This window comes from Trachymyrmex cornetzi, unplaced genomic scaffold, assembly GCF_001594075.2.
Source record: "Trachymyrmex cornetzi isolate Tcor2-1 unplaced genomic scaffold, Tcor1.1 scaffold16, whole genome shotgun sequence".
NCBI lineage: Eukaryota > Metazoa > Arthropoda > Insecta > Hymenoptera > Formicidae > Trachymyrmex > Trachymyrmex cornetzi.
Window position 1 is genome coordinate 3,705,110 of NW_017296201.1, and position 19,405 is coordinate 3,724,514.

At 34.0% G+C, this 19,405-nt stretch overlaps 2 protein-coding genes across 11 annotated transcripts in view; one reads left to right on the forward strand and one right to left on the reverse strand.

The window, feature by feature from the left end:
• The window catches only part of LOC108758773 (uncharacterized), a 33,292-nt gene extending 25,940 nt beyond the window's left edge, over positions 1 to 7,352 (reverse strand). The window contains exons 1-2 of one of the 2 annotated variants that reach the window (XR_001939963.1): positions 7,274 to 7,352; positions 6,701 to 6,762 (exon numbers count right to left, since the gene is read on the reverse strand). The gene's annotated coding sequence lies outside the window, so the exon portion shown is untranslated. Of the gene's footprint in view, positions 1 to 6,700; positions 6,763 to 7,273 lie in introns of those variants that run through there. The other variant, XM_018503874.1, reaches the window with a different exon arrangement.
• Positions 1,442 to 17,946, forward strand: LOC108758772 (dystrobrevin beta). 9 transcript variants are annotated; one of them, XM_018503870.1, is made up of 17 exons: positions 1,442 to 1,886; positions 6,624 to 6,790; positions 7,306 to 7,522; positions 8,333 to 8,415; positions 8,881 to 9,032; positions 9,112 to 9,220; positions 9,299 to 9,465; positions 9,544 to 9,671; positions 9,761 to 9,859; positions 9,959 to 10,040; positions 10,255 to 10,293; positions 10,373 to 10,491; positions 11,076 to 11,241; positions 11,433 to 11,749; positions 13,200 to 13,345; positions 16,575 to 16,691; positions 17,298 to 17,557. In XM_018503870.1, the coding sequence occupies exons 2-17, from the start codon at positions 6,631 to 6,633 to the stop codon at positions 17,555 to 17,557; spliced, it is 2,361 nt and encodes a 786-aa protein (XP_018359372.1). In that variant the 5' UTR covers positions 1,442 to 1,886; positions 6,624 to 6,630. The 9 variants fall into 9 exon arrangements, 8 of the variants coding, with proteins under 8 accessions (XP_018359372.1, XP_018359368.1, XP_018359370.1 ...); XR_001939962.1 differs by lacking the exon at positions 1,442 to 1,886 and adding an exon at positions 17,838 to 17,946 and having other exon boundaries at positions 6,511 to 6,790; positions 17,298 to 17,802; XM_018503866.1 differs by lacking the exon at positions 1,442 to 1,886 and having other exon boundaries at positions 5,926 to 6,790; positions 10,373 to 10,485; positions 17,298 to 17,946.
• The last annotated feature ends 1,459 nt before the right edge of the window (positions 17,947 to 19,405 follow it).

Below are 19,405 nucleotides of genomic sequence, written 5' to 3' on the forward strand. Positions count from 1 at the left end.
ACCGCGAAATCCTTAATACATTTTGAATGCTTTCTAGCAAGAGACTACAAGAATATCCTTAATTAAGGTTTAGTATATAGTTATGAAACTGATCAATCATAGTTATTACTCTGAAGAATGGAATGACTGTGATTAGTTTCTAACTACGGATGTTATTAAACCCGACTAATGCCCATTTCCACCAATGTAGATTAACTTTAATCTCGGTTCAACTTACTCTTCATCTTTTTCTATTCTTTAGAACTAGAAAAAGACAAAGAGTAAGGTCGGAATCAGACTACGCATTGAAGATTGAGATTGAAGATTGAAAGATTAAAATTTGACCAATCAAAACAATAGGAGCTAAAATTCCTTTGTTTTTATTGGTCAAATTTCAATCTTCAATCTTCAATCTCAATCTTCAATGCGTAGTCTAATTCCGGCCTAAGTTGAACCGAGATTAAAGTTAATCTGTGTTGGTGGAAAATGTCCTAAGGGCCTCTTTCACCAACTTCTGGTTAAATTAATCGACGATTAACTCGCAGAAGTGCCAACAGCAGTTTAAGGTGCCATAACGTCTCCTCTCTCTCTTCCTCTTCTGTGTTTAGTTTTCACGTTGGCAATCGTGGTGATTGAGTTAATCATCGATTAGCGTTAATCGGTGTTGGTGAAAGAGGCTCTAAGGGTGTCCGTAAAAGCATAGTCACAGATGACATAGGACATAGGCGCGTTTCTATGATGTGGTTTAATTTTAATCTCGGTTTAACAAACTCTTTACCTTTTGCTAGTTCTAAGGCCCAGTTTCACAACTCACGATTAACTCTTAATTAAGATTCAACTTGTTTCTTATTTCTTCCATTTCTAGAATTGGAAAAAGAGATAATGAATAGGTTGAATCTCGGGCAAGAGTTAACCGTGAGTGATAAAACTGGGTCTAAAAATGAGAGAAAGGTGAAGAATAAATTGAATCAAGATTAAAGTTAATCTACATTGGTAGAAATGGGCAATAGTGGGTGATTTGATGATTTCCACTTGGTAACACAAGTCGAAGTGTAGTCGTTCTATCTTTGTTACTTATTAAATGCCAAGGCCGTGTTCCGAAATACACTGCCAATATTGAAAACTCTTTGCTAAAAGTCTATAGTGCGCGTTATGTATACTACAGATTTTCAGTACTTTGCAACGAATATAGGTATATACAAGGGCGCGTTCGAAAACACGTGTGTGTCAGTACCCTTTTTACCCTTGTTTAACATTCCGTGGATAACAAGAATGAAGTCGTAAACTATAGATTTTTAGTACTTCCACTGAACAATGGAACGCAGCCAAAGTCAACGCGACGCCCATGGATGATCTCCCGGATTAATTTCGAATCCGTCGCGCGCGTCGCCGCGGTCCGATTTCCCCGTTCTCTCCCGTTCAGCCGTTCAGGTCGGCGATCAGGCGCCACCGGCGGAGAAGATCAGCGACGGCCAGTGATGGCTGCGACGGGCGTCGGATCGGGATTTGTGCGGTGGGCTTGTTTACCGTGACGTCGTCCCGGCCTCCGGGCAGAATCCGCGTTCCGTTCCGTATGTATTACCGTGATCCATAACTCGCACGCTCGACGATCACCGCGGTTCTACCTCGTGTGCACGCCAAGCATATCGACCGCCGCGAAGCGAGACGGACGTTCACACGTTTTGTTAAAACCGCTCCCGTGAACGGTCGTCCGGCGAGGGCAGTCGCTCTTGGACGTCGACGACCGCCGTCTCACCCGTGCTTCTGATCTGTCCTCCGCGATTTAATGACGAGGCGATAAAAGCAGAGGCGAGAGAGGCCTTCCACGGGTACGGCGTCGACGACTCCACGCCCCCGTCGGTATCCTTTTTTTCTCGCCGAAGACACGCGCGCAGAGAGCGCCTCAGGTAAGTTGGCAGGCAGGCAGGTAGATAGATAGGTAAACCGACCGGTAGAACAGGTTAGGTGCCTGCAGAAGCTGTCGTCAGAAACGTTCTTTTCATTTTCAGTCTCTCTCTCTCTCTCTCTCTCTCTAATTTCTCGTGATTATTCCTCTCAAATATATTTATACTTAAAAAAAATTTTTTTTTAGGTATTTCTTTTCGAATACGAGAAAAAAAGCGTAAAATGAAACGATTTAATTCATCATAATCCGACCTAGGATAATCAATTACTTAATTTGATTGCTATAATAAATGAGAATGAAATATTAAAATATTTTATAAATTCATAAGACTGACCTTGTATTTTATAAATTGATAAGATTGACTTCATGATGAACTAAAATTATCGTCTACTGGAGACAGATTCTACTTAATGTTCCGAATACCAATTGCTTCAAATATTGATATCTATAATTGTTTTTGATTAGAGTCCCTATATTAGAATCTGACCACGAGCGAGTTTGTTAAAATTCTATGAGAGAGAAAGGTGTATATAATATCTTCCTGTATACATATATATATATATATATATACTGTCTCACTCTATATCTTTTAATTAAAGTTATAAATTTATCTCACTTTAGCTTCAATTTCTATTAAATTGTTAAAGTTATAGAGTGAAGCAGTATAAGTTAAAATGAGGTAGTGTATATATAGGAAGAAATTATTGCCCATATTCATAGTCAGGCTTTATACTTTATATGTATTTAAGGCTTCCTTAAATTGATCTTCAGATGCTCTAAGAATTATTTTATTGACTACAGAGCATCTAAAGATAAACTTGCTTTAAATATAAGATCTGATTATGAATATGAGCATATCATTCTCATAGAATTTTAATAAAACCGTTCATGGCCTGTTATAAAGTCTTTACTGTTAATTATAATATGATTCGATAAAGAGCCAAATTCTGCGTTCGAAATAAAACGTCAATATTTTGTCGTCTGTTTATTTCGAGCTCTTGCAGCAAATCCGTACGCTCTCGTATTCTCTCGATCGTGAATTCGGAACGAGACCGCGTTAAGTGACAGCTTGATACAGTTGATACTGATAGGTGCTGAATTATTGATAGGTAACTGCGGTGACATCATTTATTGACGTGCCATCCGTCTTTGAGATTGATCGGGGAAATAAAGCGTGTATCTGATCGACTATAGAATATAAAATACAATTAAAAAGAAATAGATTGTCATTGTTGGCGCCGGACGCGACGAAGCGAGAAACGGTAGGATATCATGGTGCTCGTTAATAACGTCTCGTGTGTCGTCATTGATTCTATGCTGAATTTTAATTAACTCGAACCGCGCGCTTGCGTTAATTAAAAAATATTTTTATACTCCATAGGTAGATACATAAAGCGTTTATTAATCTTCTAGAACAAACCTTTTAAGAACGTATAAAAAAAGAAATAAAAGCAGCAATAAATACAAAGAAAATATAAAAGAAACAAAACATAGCGCAATTAATCGAAAGGAGGATCATCCTGTTATTTTAAAGGCGGTCAAACTTCTATTAATTTATTCAGCATATTTGTTTATTTGCTTGCTTAATAATAATAACTTTATATGCAATAAAGGACAATCCTCTTCTCAATTAATTGCACTGTGTTTTGTATCTTTTCTTTCTTTATATATTATTTTTATTTTCTTTCTAATAATGTTATATTCAATAAAATTATTATTATTACTAATCAGCAATTTAACTTGTTCAGTAATAATATTTTGTTCTAACTATTTTGCGACGGTAGAATTATAACTTTCCGTTAATTGCACGTCGGAAGAGATATAAAAGATCAGAAGAGGACAACAATTAACATGGTTGAAAATGTCGCTTCGAGCTATACTGCCGATCAAGTTAATTAAGATTAATTGGAGTTTAATCGCTCAAAAGTCGTCCCGAAGAAAATCTCAGAAGAGGTCTCTCCCAGGTCGCGCGCAAGCGCGTAGTTTACAACATTCCCCGCTCAAACGTATCGGAGCTTGTTGCTTTCGCTTATTGCCACGCGTTATGTTATATGTATATTTTCCAGTAACATAGTAAATAAAATAAATCAAGTAAAAAATAATTGGCTATCTCTAGACAAACTATAAAGTTCAATTCAATTCGGAATCGAATAAGTAAATGTATGTATATATATATACAATATGTTAGAAATTTATACAGAGAGAGAGAAAAAATGTAGCAGGAATGCAGACCTTTTGTAGTACAAGCAATATCGGTCTCCGAAGCTCGATAAAAAGCTTTGCTAAACCGTACGTGGCGAATGCGAGTCATATGGGAATGTATAAAAGCGCATCACGTACCGTCGTAGATGCCAAAACGTTCGCGTCGTTTTTGATTCTCATCGGCGCAACTCTGATCTTCGCTCTCGTACTGAAGAGATTTTCTCAACGCGCTGAAGTTAGCCGCGCCTCCCGGTCGCTCCGTTTCGCGCGTTCCTTCAAACGCGCCCGCGGCCGCCCGGCGTTCCTTTCCCGGTCGTTCCCCCGTTTCTTCGGCCGATCTTACGTTCCCCCCACCTGGCCCACTTATCGTATTGATTCAAACTTAGGCATCCGCGTTTAGTTCCCTTATTTCGCCGAAGCTATCAGCCGATTATTCTCTCATCGCTTCTTGAATCCGTCTATTCCGGTTTGCGCGATCTCAATTTATTTGTTGAGAATAACTAAACGATGCGATGCTCGACACTGTACTCCGAAAAGATAAATAGATACACATTTATTTTTCAGGTCCCTTGAAAAACATACATTTAAATAATGCATTATTATTTTTATAAATAATATCCAGGATATTTGGACAATTTTTTGACATCGAGATTAAGAGAAAGGAATTATTTCTTATTAAATTTAACTTATTTAATCGATTTTTATTAAATTTTTTGAAAATTTTATGTTAAACTTACCCCAAACGACACTTTTTAAAACTTTTAGAGTGAATCTCATTTAGAAGAGTGAAATCTCATTCTTAAGGATTGAAAATTGAGTCATTCTTTTTCAAGACCGGCTCAATTTTTATTTTTTAGAGATCCACTCCAAAGGTTTTAGAAAATATGGTTTGGATTAACTTTAAGATAGAATTCTATTTACAATTTTATGGACCATTTATTCTTACATGCATTTAAATATTTCATATGCATGTATATTCTTATTCTTCAAGTATTTTTCATGTTACATGATCCATGAAATTATTAATTGAATTCTATCCTGAATTCTCTCTGACATGAATCATATATAAATTAAAAATGAATTTTATGCATAATGAATTTGTGTCCCAAAATTAACGCCTTAAATTATCTCAATTACGATTACGTCACATATAAATCATTATATCGCAAAATTAGTACATTGATTTGAACGCAATAACGAAAATAACGTGAGAAGCACCGAAGTTTATTCACCGAAGTTTGTTCACCGAAGGAAAAAAAAAATAATCCTCGAGCAAACGAACGATCGGTTTTAAATCAATTACATCTTGGGATATCGGCGTTCCCTAACCAGGTCAATGGTTTACGTAAAACGGATTATATCATCACGATTGAACAGCCTTGAATTAATTCTTTTTCCGAAAATATTAGTCTTCATGTCCTCGCAAAAAAGATCTAAAATGAAAAATCTGTTATGGAAGCTAATATTAACCCTTTACGATTCAAATTATTTCTCATGAACGAGCAAAACTCAAATACTTCATTTTCAATTTAATTTAATAAACTTGATAATAAATATTATCAGGTAGTGTAAATAATTATGTATGTAATTAGCGTCTTACATTTTTCTTTCAAAAATGTTTCAATTTTTAAATATCAAAAAAAAAAAGAAACAAAAGATCAGATTATCTGAACATTTTAAATAAGAAATAATTTGCGTATTTAAACGATCACTTAAATTATAGTATAATGTTGATTATCAATATAAATTATTAATTAAAAATATTTGTACGCAATTTTATTGTAGATCCATATGCGGATCGAAAACGTTCGTATGTTAATAACACGGTATGTTTCCCTAAGACAAATACATCGCGTGTACTCTCTAATTGTTTCTAATTAGCTCTTTCCAGTCCGTCATTAGGCCTATGATGAACAATCTCGTCCTCATCACGACGCAGCGTGACGCATCCTACACGAGCTATGAATTAAGAACAGCTTCGCCAGTTGCGTGTCTACATGCGTTACACCAAGTGTTCCATCAATTCGCGACGGAATGTATTACTTCGAACTAGAGCTAATAAAGAGCATAATGAAGCAATGTTAAATGATGTCGCAGCCTTCTAAATTATTCTGTTGATACTCTAATGGCGTTACTAAAAGATTCATTTTAACAGAAAAAAGCTGTCACTTATTTTTAGCACGAAATGCACAGTAATATCTCATGTGCTATTTATTTAAATATAATAAAATCGTGTTGTGGCGCCGCGCTGTCGTAACGCATATAGTTGCTACGGAATATTCGTTAATAGTGCACGAGGTAATTCTTTGTCATCTAATGAATCTACGATTAATCACTTCAACGACCTTCGCTTCACGCGTATCTTTTATGCCGTGCATAAATTTACCGCTATAATAAGAAAAAAAAAAGAAACAACGCAGTGTATGTCGGTCCTGAGCGCAGAATCGTACCGCTCGTTACGAAACAACTATAAGCGATCGCGAAGAAGCGCGCAGGAAGATTCGGTGAGGAGACGCATCATCCGCTCGTTTTTCAGAGTGAAAATGGCAGAGGAAGGTGCGGGTGGATCGGGAAACGGGAGCAGCGGCGAGACGAGCCGTTTGCAGCTTCTGCAGGAGATGCGACAGCAGAATTTTGACACCATACGATTCGCGTCGTACCGCACCGCCTGCAAGCTGAGATTCATACAGAAGAAAGTGCATCGTGAGTATGCTCATTTTAGCATTACTTGTGTACAAACTTTTCAGAAGTAAAATACACTATCCATGAAAAAGTAAAAGGAATTGAAATTAATATAATAATACTGATTATTACTATATTAGTTTAATATAAAAATTAATTATTACAACAATAATTTTATTATATTAGTTTAATTAATATAGAAATTAATAATAATTATAAATATGCTCTGGTATTAAACTAAAAAATTTATAAAAACTAGATCAGTGAACTTGTTAAAATACTCGTCATCTCTATTTCCATCGTGCCTTTATGATGATTAATAGGGCAAAGATCTTTAAGTCATGACTAGGAAATTAACTAAGAAATGCTAATTTTCTCACATTTATATGACTACGCTAATGATAATTAACAGTATTTTGATGTCAGCGTCGGAATTTAAAGAGAACGTGGCGCTCAGGCTTGCATTAATTAATGTTGTATGAAGGTAAATGTCAAGGTATGTACCTTTTTAATAACGCATGTATGATTTTATGCAGTGCACAACGTCGATATATGGAACGTGATCGAGGCATTTCGAGAGAACGGTCTGAACACGCTGGAACCATCGAGCACCTTGGGAGTATCCAGACTCGAAACACTACTGTCTTCCCTGTTTCACGCGCTAAACAAGAGAGTACCAGTATCGCAACAGTCCAAAGTTGACGCTACTACGGCATTGTTGATGAACTGGCTGCTGGCTGCTTATACAAGCGGGTACGTTTGATAAGATAAATAACCGTCGTTTTTTAAATAATTATGCACACTAGAGACTTTTCTGAATTTTATCATTTTTCAGTTTCTATTTTCAGCTATTGATAACAATGTTTGTTCGTTTGTTTGTTATGACACAAATATAGTGATAATTAGAATCCGACTGAAACTTTTATCGAAACTGAAAATGATCACTCATTACGTGTTAATTTCGACTGAAACCAATATAACTCTTCTTCACAAATATTAATTTTAATATGTGTAATTATTGTGTATAATTAATTGTTTCAATAATTAAATTATGGTTAAATTAAATTTATGAAGAAAAAGTACTTATATTCTTTGTCCAAAAATTGATACAACCGAAATTTCGGTTTTCGATTTCGGCGAAAATTTAATTATTGTTTCAATAAATTATGATATTTAAGCAGAAAAAATATATAATATATGGACATATCTATACATATGACCTTTATAGGATCCTTATTTTTTAATTTTGGTTTCGGTTCCAGTTGAAATTGACATGTAAGTCACGAGTGTTTCGGTTCAGCAGTTTCAGTAAAAAGTTTCGATCGGACTCTAGTGATAATAAACCAGAGGAGATCGAAAAATATTAATCTACCTGTTTTTTTAATCATTTGTTTCCAATATCGCTTCTATAGTGATTTATTACGTGCGTTCGTGATGCCGTTAAACGCACACAATACATCACTATATTGAAAATACATGATTAAAAAAATAGATGATTATATATAAGATTTTTTATTTGATGCGATTGTCAGCACTCAATTAAACCGTGCGATTTTTTTACAGAGAGAACAATAAGATATCCGTGTTCTCAGTGAAGGTAGCCCTGGCAACATTATGCGCGGGAAAACTCATGGATAAATTTCGATGTAAGTAGTTTCTTCATTCTCTTACAAGGGAACTGTCAGAACTGTCCCTCATCGATTTTGAGCTTTGTTGTAGAGCATAAAAAAATATTAAAGATCCATATTTTTATTATCTGTTTATGTAAAGATTTAGGGATCAAAACAATTCCTAAACCTTGTGAGTGGGAGTGAATTAAAAAATTTGCCATTTTCGAAAAATGTGACTACACCATTATTGAGAATATAAAATACTATAAAACTTTTATATAAAACATTTTTTTTTATCTCACAGTTTTGAAAATACTCACTGAAAATGAAAAAATCTGTTACTTTTGAATTGTTTCAACTTCTAAACCTTGAAATAAACTAAAAAATAAATAATATTTTTTGATGCTCTACTACATCTAAAATTCATCAAAATTGGTGAAGGATAGTTTATTTGTTGATCCATAAAGCTAAGTTCATTAACGATGTTTATTCTATAAATAGATATATACTCGCAAATATCTGATAGCAATGGACATATGATACACTGGAGGTTCGCCGATTATCTGAAAGAAGTTCTAGCTTTAACCGCGGCGGTCTACGAGTCCCCGTCGTTTGGATATTCCGATGGTCTTGCTAACTCCATTTTTCCCGCGGTATGTACGCATTGTACGTATATGTGCAGCTGCTTTAATACATTGCTAAACTAAACAGATAATGCTTTGTATGTGTCAGAACTCCAAAGTCACCGTAAACGATTTCCTGGATACGCTTATGTCAGATCCTGGACCACACTGCTTAATCTGGTTGCCATTGTATCACAGAATGGCGACCGTGGAAACAGGTAGTTGTGCGAGAAATTAGCGACTAACAATAAAATCGATCGGTGGATGAGATTTTGCGTCATTCTTCGTGTTTGCAGTTGCTCATCCTATTATGTGCGACGCTTGTCACAAAGAAAACTTCACCGGGTTCCGCTACAGATGTCAAAAGTGCCATTCGTATCAGTTATGTCAAGACTGTTTCTGGCGTGGTAAAGTTTCAGGAACGCATAATAACGATCATGAAACGAGGGAGTATAGCAGTTTTGTACGTATTTCCATTATTTATATGTTTTGAAACATTTCTTGCATTATTTAATTTTCAATAAAGAATTTTTGTTAATAGAAATCACCAAGCAAGCAGATTGGTCACTCTCTGCGAAAGAGCTTCAGATGTGTTCCTGAGAAGGGAAAGAACAGTCTACCGCGATTTCCGGAACAACCTGAGAAGACGCTAGATCTGTCGCACATAGTGTTAGTATCTTTATTATTCGCATAACATTACAATCGCTCATTGTGTCTCAGAATTATTTTTCAATCTAAATAAATTCACTACGTTCCAGCCCACCGTCACCTTTACCATCTCACAACGGTTTTCCAGATCCAGGGTTTATGGCCCCCTTTGATTCAGGATCGGTGGATAGTCGTTCGACTCTGAGAAGGTAAGCTCGAACGAAATTCTAATTTACGCACAATTTATTTGCCTTTGCCATTTGCGTGCAGACGCCATGCTTTACTTATTCCTTTTGTATATCGTCCAGTATGGACAGTTCAAGACTGGACGATGAACATAAATTAATAGCACGATATGCACAAAGGTTGGCACAAGAAGCTAGGACTGTGGTAAGTCCTTTAAAATTTACATACATTTTACGCTTACTATTTACATTACGCGTTATAATTTGCTTAACGTTAAAAGCGCGAATGCTCTTGCTACTATCTTAATCCGTTAAATTTGCAAAAGCCGTAAAAGCCAATTAAATTGTTCTGTTTCCATTATCGTGGCCACTTTCTAGCACTAATATTAATATTAATTTTATAACTGCCTCGTTAACAGCCTCGTACCGCGTCCAGAATGTCCCAGGCAGATCAAGCAGTAAGTAAACATCGTTTAGATTACCAGTAAAAATTCACATTACGGATTGTTTCATCCGCGACAATATTTCTGATTATAGGGTCGAGCACCGTCGGACGTAAACCTGGCATCGTTAGATGCGTCGCGGGCGCAGCGTGAGCTTATATCGCAGTTGGAGGCGAAGAACAAGGAGATAATGCGCGAGATAGCAAGGTTAAGGTATACCTGTGTCGTTTATATTCCTTTATATCAAACCTAAACCTCGATTTCATCCTGTTAACCCATCCTAGGGTCACGCATGTTCAGAACGTTCTGTTTCGCTTTGTGTCACCTTGGTTGCATAGCCTGCACAACGGAACAGAGAGAAACGATACATATTTATATATTACCATTAATATACATTTCTATCAATATAGATTAACTTTAATCTCGGTTTAATTTAATTTTTATCTTTTTCTGATTCTTAGAACTAGAAGATAAAAAATAAAGTAAACCAAAATTGAAGATAATCTACATTGATAGAAATGGACGTAACAGTGATAAAATTCGCATTTAAATAAATTCATTAACATCGAGCATTCTTGATCTCTTTCAAATTGACTTATATATTCATTGGATTGGATTCATATATTAATACATTCATATACTACATTAATCACACATCACAACGCTTATAAAATAAATTATTGGAAGTGGAATATTATTATGTTTTAATAATTGAAATTATGTGTGTGATACATTCCACTTCCTTGTGTTAAATCGTATCTAACAATTTCTCAAGAAATTTTTTATTCTCGCTACAGAAGGCAACAAGAGATAGAAGCCGCGGGTTTAGAAAATCCGGCGCTAATGTCAGAATTGCGAGCTTTGAGACAGCGAAAGGATGAACTAGAAACGCATCTAGCGACGTTGCAAGATTCCAGAAGACAACTAATGGTGCAGCTGGAAGGTTTAATGAAAATGCTAAAGGTACTTTCAAGAACATTTTACAAAACTGCTTCTTTAAAGCTTGGTTAAAGTTAAATGGGTTTCAATTCTCTGTCTTTGAAGATGAAACTAGAAGGTGAACTGATGAAGTGTGGAAGTTTAAAAAAGAGGGATGCTATAGTTTCGCGTAAACAAGAACGTAATTAGTAACACAATGTTATCTACCTCGATAGAATCATCAGGCATCGCCACGATCAACACCAAACAGTTCGCCACGAAGTACGAAGTCACCGCCTTTGCCACCTGGTGCAATACCGAGCAGCAGATCAGCACCACCGACTCCCGGCGGGCCTTTGTCTACACCTCAACAACAGCAACAGCAACAGCAGCAACATCAGCAAATACAGCAGCAGCAAATGTCGCAACAAATGTCTCAGAGCTATCAAAATCCCATACCGACAACAGTGGCTAACGTGCAAGGCAACGCTATGCTCGGCACGATACAGAACCCCATTCCAGATAGCTTGTCGTGTGTTGGCGGCGATGTAAGGTAGGCAAGCATGCACAAAGAGAGAATATATAAATGAAAGGATAGAACCTTCTACAGCGCGAAAAGAGCGAAGCAAAGACAGAAAATTATAAACAGAATATGCGTGATACATAATTGTACACGTAATTTATATAATATATATAGAATAATATATTACATAGTCAGAGCAATTTGTTCACTTAGACATTCCAAGCGAACTTAGAAATCTATGTACATTCCATGTACATAAAATACATTTTAATAATATAGGTATATAATTAGATTATGCAGCTAAATAAACATTAATTATATCAATCAATATTCGCAATAAAATAATATCATTTAAAAATAGTAATTTTATGTCACACGTCGCATTGAATTTAATCCTTCCAAATTACTATTGATTGAATAATTGACTTGTATTGTAAAAGGAAATCAACTTTGAAAAACGCTCGAAAAGCAGGTTCATCACTTATTAGACGGAATATGTACCTCGATCATGTGTTCATTAAAAAATTAATTTCTCCTGTCAACATTATTGTAGCAATTGGCATAGAGATATTATTGCACAGTATACGGATTACTTACACAATTAGCTAAAGAAGTCCTAAATTCTCCTGCATGCGAATATGAGCGATTTCTAATTAAGCTAGTATTAAGAACAATGTGGTACTAGCGCGAAATAAGTGAAAGTACCTCATAAAATGTTAAATCGTCAGATTTATATCGACTTATAAATATATATAGTAGATATATTTGTATATCCCATGTCATGTCGCTTTTAACCCTGTTTGAATAATTTCTTTTAAGTTTTATTAGGTTCGAGATGTAAGTTTCTTACATGAATATCCTCTTTTAGTTTGCTACCATTATTAGTCATCTTAAATGTATCATTTTTATGTACAGTACAAAAGCAATTACCCTGTAAGGAAAGTATTGATGCGTTGGATGTAAAGTTTGACGCGTATAAGTTACCCATCCGATCCTTTTTTTTTTCTACTCTAAGCTTGTGTGCAAAAACACCATCCACCTTTAAAACATTGTTATTTCGTATTTATTACGCAAGCGCTGCGATATGTAAATATTATCGTCCTGCAAGTATTGTACCAGTCAAACGCGGCAAATATCTTAATAGATCGGAAACGAAGCATTTGCGATGCGTTCACAACTTTGCCATATTGATATATTTTTGTTAGATTACAGTATATTAGACACCAATAAATATCGTAGCTTCCTGAAATCGTGCATGTGTGTATTGTTATAATCGATGAGTTGCTAATTTTAATTTAAAACTTTGTAGACGCTTATATGCCTTGGTCGCGAGTAACTATAGCGAACTGGATGTGTAAGAATTACGTTAAGCAGATTGGATAATGCTTGTGCAATAAAAATTGCATGCTGCAATTTTTGTTTAAACAACTTTTATTTGGAAATTGCTTCGCGCCAAGAAAATAGAGATTTTCGATGTCAGGTCTGCGTTCAGGACAAACAGCTTACCAGGGAGCGGTTCCAGCAGTGCCAATAATAGTTTGGGCCGATCCTTAAGAAACGACTTACTGGTAGCTGCCGACAGCGTTACTAATGCCATGTCAACGCTTGTGAGGGAATTAAATTCAGGTATGTTGAATAATAATGCGCTATAAAATCAATTAGTATCAATAATAACAATTGATAAATTGGACGTGGATTGGAAAAGCAGAAATTGATTTTAAAAAATATTTTTCAATTGAGAATATGTTTGAATGTGTTAGAAGAATAATTGGGAAGAAAAAATATATACATATTATAATTGAATAACATATAAGAGATATTTTAGAATTTTTTTTAATTATTATTAAATGTAATACACACATTAACGAAAATTCGCTTGACAAAGCTACGTCTAATTCTGCTTATAGTTTTAAATAGTATAATTACACGATACCGCTGAGCATATTTTTCGTGATATAGTACGTTACACTCAATACATAGTTGGTACATGAATTTCGCAGAATATAGGTATTACTATCTCACAAACAGAACTGAAGGTAATTTTTAAGAGGCAGTATAGCGCCTCGTCGTGAATTGTACAGATCAATTTGATATTGCAAGCTTTTAGCTACGAAGTATGTTAGCATCTCTATCGTCGTGTTTTTTAGCTGATAGCATGTTAGTAATACGGATTACGATTTCATTATCAGTGGCGCCGTAAATATGTCAAATTGTCGATTGTCTCGAAGGCGAGGTGAGCAATAGATAAACTGATCTGCATTTACCATATTATCGTGCGTAGTATTTTACAACAAAATCATGTTTATTAATACTACACTGTTTCATTACTATTGCAACTATTTTTGCTCCTGCTACATGTACCATTATTCTCACTATCACTACACTATATACACAGATGTATATTAATTAGTTGCGTGTTTCATGCCATTTTATGAGAAACGTTTCTTCTTCACCTTCATTCTAAACGTATAAAATAATAAAACAGATATATTTTCAATTTTTCTAAATGGTATGCTAATTTCTCGCACATCATACGTATTATTTTATTGTTTTAACTCGATTCAAAACTGCAAGAAATAATATAACACAGGATTTATCTTTTAATTACTTGCTGTATACTAACATTTATCTTTGAAATATTTTCAATCATCGTATTTGAGCTGAATGTACAGGCATGCCACGTCGCATTTATTTATATTCGAATTCTCATATTATCAAAGGATCATATAGCATGAAAAAGATGCGACTCTTCATCTGTTCTTAGTCTTGATATTCATAGTCGATTTGTAAGATGATTTATACAAATGCCATCTATACGTGAGATATATTTCATTGGATATACTTGAATCGAACTTGAATGCACCTTTATGTATATACGTTTATATTCTGGAAAATCGCGTAAGTATAATAAAATATTCGTTGCAGGAAAGTGAATAATGATTGGATCGACGTGAATCCTATCAATCCAATCAAATAAAATATTGAGATAAGTGATTCTAATATCACAATATTTTACATTATATATCATTTTTATGCAAATTTTTAATAATATAATGATTATATACGAAAATATAGCTTTTTCGAGCCAGAAGATGTAAATATTGAAATATACATACGGTCTCCTATTAAAAATTATTACACTTTCTTCCAGCAGTTATGTCATTTTAACGAGATATAAAATATTTTTCTTACTTAAATTTGAAAATTATTAACAGAACTTTGTCATTTATACTTGCACATTTAAACTTCAATTTTAATCATATTTAAAATACTATTATTTTTTCAAGAGATTTTAAAGATTGTAAATTTTATTTTATATTTTAATATTTATATAATGATCACAAGAGAAAGTGCAATAACCTTGGGATACTGTGTATATTTTCTTTATACGGTTTGTTTCTAAAACGTTTGACAACTTAGCATTTTACTGAACAAAGTGATGAGAAAAGTTTATACAAGTAGTGAAGGCTACAAATCGTCGTCTCCAGATGCAAACCGTATGCATACGAACCTTCCTCATTACTTCTGTTAGTGAGTGTAAATGCTAAAGTTAGTCTGAACGGTTGGAAAATAGTCTGTATATTTGCCTGTTGCCGTTTCTACGGTTTCATTTATTTTCTTTCTAGAATAGAGTTAGTTAATATTAGCCTAGTGGAATAGCACACGGACTACATTACACGCAAGATCACAGATGACAACAACAATCTAATTCGCAATCCCAAGAAATTCCGAATACACATTAATTGTTAAGAAAACTTCGAGAATTGGATTATTTATTAAACTAACGAACTCGTAATTTGATATGAGTGTAAAACAAAAAATTAGAAATTCAAAATTACCTAAGTTTAAGAAAGCGGTACACTATAAAAAAATAATTAAAAATAGAGACGAAACTATAAAAAAATATTTCTATGTGAATAAGGACATATACAGTCTGTCTAACAAGAGCGTGATCGGCAAAACTGTTCATTACATCGAAAAGTCGAATAATTAAGTGAAATCCTTGGAATCTGAGTGGACCATAAATATCACGACAATCAACTGCGAAATACATAATAAGTCAAAGATATAAGTAAGTGACTTAAGCAGTTTGAAGAAACAAAAAACTGTCAATCATAATCTACTGGAACGTACGGAAGGTGAAAGAGGATGAATAGATTGTAGACATAATTTCTACCAACCTTCGAGACTAAAAGAAAAAAATATTGATTGCTTTGAAAGCATTTGAATTCCTTTATTTGTATTTTTTTACGTGCAAATAACTTTAAAAAAATCTATCGGCTTATCTTAGTCTATTCCCATGTTCTAATTAACAGACTTCTCTAACGAATTGTTATAGCCAGTAAAAATAGGACTGCCCCTCAAAGCAAGGATTTAACACTTTATCCACTTAGATATTTTGGATGATTCGAAACATCGAAGTTGTTTTTGCATCCGATGGAAAGAAGAAAATAGCATCGAAGTGTTAAAGTGGCCGAAGTGAATTCGATCGAGAACGTTTGAAAATAAAGTTAAAGCTTCGTGAAAAAAGATATAAACGATGAAACAATTAATTGGATAAGTTAGTTTGATATGGAGATCTTTACCTTGAGAATATAATCTGTCAAGTAGAAAGTATGCCCAGAAGATTCCAATTATCGATAACGGCGACGACTAAACAGCTTAAAATTATAAAAACGTCGTAGCATTAATTAAATAATATATATGCAATTTTTTTCATTTTATTATAAAAAGCAATTTTTTAATTATATCACGCTCTTATTACACAAACTGTATGTATACCTTCTTAATTGAATTTGATCGCGACGAATAGACATTCCATTATACTATATACAATATACAAATGACACTTTAGACGTGTTGTGGAATGTGTGTGATGCACCCCCCGTGAATGTGTCCTGGTGGCTTGCAGACTCAGACCAGGAGGACCATTCTCACAACTCAGGACTAATGAACATCAGAAAACCACTAGGTAAGTATCTCTACATCGACTTTTGAAACTTTCATTACTTTTACTTTCGTTTGCACTTTAGATCTTCGCAATGTTGCTCTTCTAATTGAAGCAATCCTTAAATTTTTCAAGCGCTAATTATCTACGAGTTTCATATTAATATTTCGGTTTAATTTTTTCTTTGGTACTTTCAACATTAATTTTGCAAAAATCAAACTGTACATATTTGTACATACAATATATATACTCGTATTCATATTTAATAACATATCTCTACATTTCTTTCATCTTCATAAGCATCACGCACACAACTACGATGTATACTTCTGACGATAATATTAAGATAAGTTATTCTACGGATTTTTGTCGTATATCTTCATAAATGATTATTCTTATTCGTCTATAGTTATAAGTCTATATATGTTCAAATACCAGATAATATACGACTACATAAACCTTCGAAGTTGAGAGACCTACTTGGGAAGACAATGAGAAAGAGAAATGGAATTAAATTCAGCGAATATAGATATGCTACTTTATCTTTTATCGTTTGAGCTGAAAGTAACAAATATAATAATCTCAGTATTTGTGCGACTGAATTTTGAAACTAGTCGCGTCTACTTATAGACTTTGAAGCCGGCGAGGATGGCGATGATAGTAGCGGCGGTGGAAATTCCTGGCGAGAGGAACTCCAACGACGTTATCAGCAGGAGAATGACTTTTTGGCAGAATTGAGATCTCGTAACTGCATACCGCAAACACCGTCGGCTACATTGTCCAGCGAACAGGAGCAGGAGAGAGGCGAGAGAGAAGAGGCGGACGGTGAGAAGGAAGATGAAGATGAAGCTAACTGGGCGGAAGCGGTGAAGAGATGGGTCAATCGATAAACTGATCCAACAAGAAGTATCACAGATGTTAGAAAAAATACGAGTTTAAGGAATCCAGTGAAGAAAATGTGAGCAATTGAATCACATACATACACATACACACTGTGGACTAATACTTCGACATTAGTATACAATGTAATCTTAGGGAGAATTGAATGTTGTGCGATTTCGAAAATCTATGCGTTTTATAAGACGGTACTTGCATCGAAAGATGACGCGAAAATCGACGAACGAATTATACGAAAGTCATATGAGAGATTTTCATGTGTACGAAATCAAGTAAGTACCGTTATTCATTCTTAGAATGGCATTTGTATCGCGAGCATACAATGATTTTGCTACTCTGTTTATTTGCAATTTGTAATAAAAGACTCAGAGTTTATTAAATATATACATATATACATACATATATATATGTGTATATATATAGATATATGTATAGCTATATAAATATGATTCGAAAATAAGCATTTGCGTTTTATTATATTTTTTATTTATTGTTATTGTTACTACTACTTGTAATTACTATTAAGCGAATTAAATGCAATACACAAGAGATACTGTACGTATGTAGCTTGTAATTCTATCGCTTTAAAATTAGTTTAATTTTAAGGGAGCATATATTTGTACATACTTAAAACAATAATTGGTAACTGACGATATGGTTTTATTATCTCGCAATATTACTAATTCACAGACGTTTATATTATATTATACAAAAAATTTTGCACAAGTTACCATATTGACCAAACCTGAAATACTTAATTGTAACAATAAGAGGCGATTGCAATTAAATCAATTTTTTAATATATTACAAGTTTAGCGGAAACTTGGTTTGGAGAGCCAAAGTGTGTTTTGTACATTCGTACCGGCGCTTGACGTACAATAACGCTATAATTAAATAAAAGATAATAATATATAAACGAGTATAAAAATATTGATGCATTAGATGACGCTTCGAATGACAATTTGAATTCGTTCGCATTTACAATTGCAGAATACGAAAGAGTAGAAAAACGAAACTAGTCTTACGTACAAAGTACTCGTTTTTCAGTTCCTAGGATATAAGAGAGTATTCCGATTAATATCCAATTGTTAAAACACGACTGCTACTGATAAGAACCAATGCGTTTTGTAACACTTAATGGCATGCCCTGCTGCGAGATATCCTGTGTATATATACATATGTGACGTCAGAATTCCTTTTGTCTATCTCTTTACGTATGAAAATGATGTAGCGCCTATGAAAACTGAATAAAAGTTTATAGACATATATCAAAATGGTCATCTTAATCCCTTGAGAAGTGAATAATTCGTCATTCTAAAAGCTCACTCTATATTTTTCATAATTTACATTATTTTATATTCTGGATATATTTTTGGCACATAATAAATTAAACGCTAATTAATGAAAAGACATGTGAAACTTAATTGTGCAGAATTACAAGTGCACTATTGAGAATCCTATGTAGATTTTGCTTGAGGTAGATGACTACAGATGCAAATCGACACAAAATATATATACTCTGTATTAAAAATAGTTTTTAGATTAATACATATTATTTTGTTACAACACAGTGTATTGACATCTATCATTAATATAAAGAAGATATAAACAATTTTTTAATATTACACATGTAGTGTTACTTTCGAAAAAGCAGAACTCGTGTAATATGTCCATTACTATTATTGATAGAAGATTCAAAATATATTAATTAAAATATCACATCTGCCATATAAATTGTCTGTAGAAAAATAATACAGTTCATTGTTGTCAATAAATTAGTAAAGCTTTATTATTTATATTTGCCGCTACTATTCTGGAACCTCCCTTTTTAAATTAAAATT

Excerpts from the sequence above, each read along its gene's own strand:
- LOC108758772 (XM_018503865.1), top strand. The coding sequence starts at position 6,511 with ATGTCGGTCCTGAGCGCAGAATCGTACCGCTCGTTACGAAACAACTAT. Across the intron at positions 7,523-8,332 it reads CTGGCTGCTTATACAAGCGG|AGAGAACAATAAGATATCCG; the intron begins GTACGTTTGATA and ends ATTTTTTTACAG. Across the intron at positions 10,492-11,075 it reads CGCGAGATAGCAAGGTTAAG|AAGGCAACAAGAGATAGAAG; the intron begins GTATACCTGTGT and ends TTCTCGCTACAG.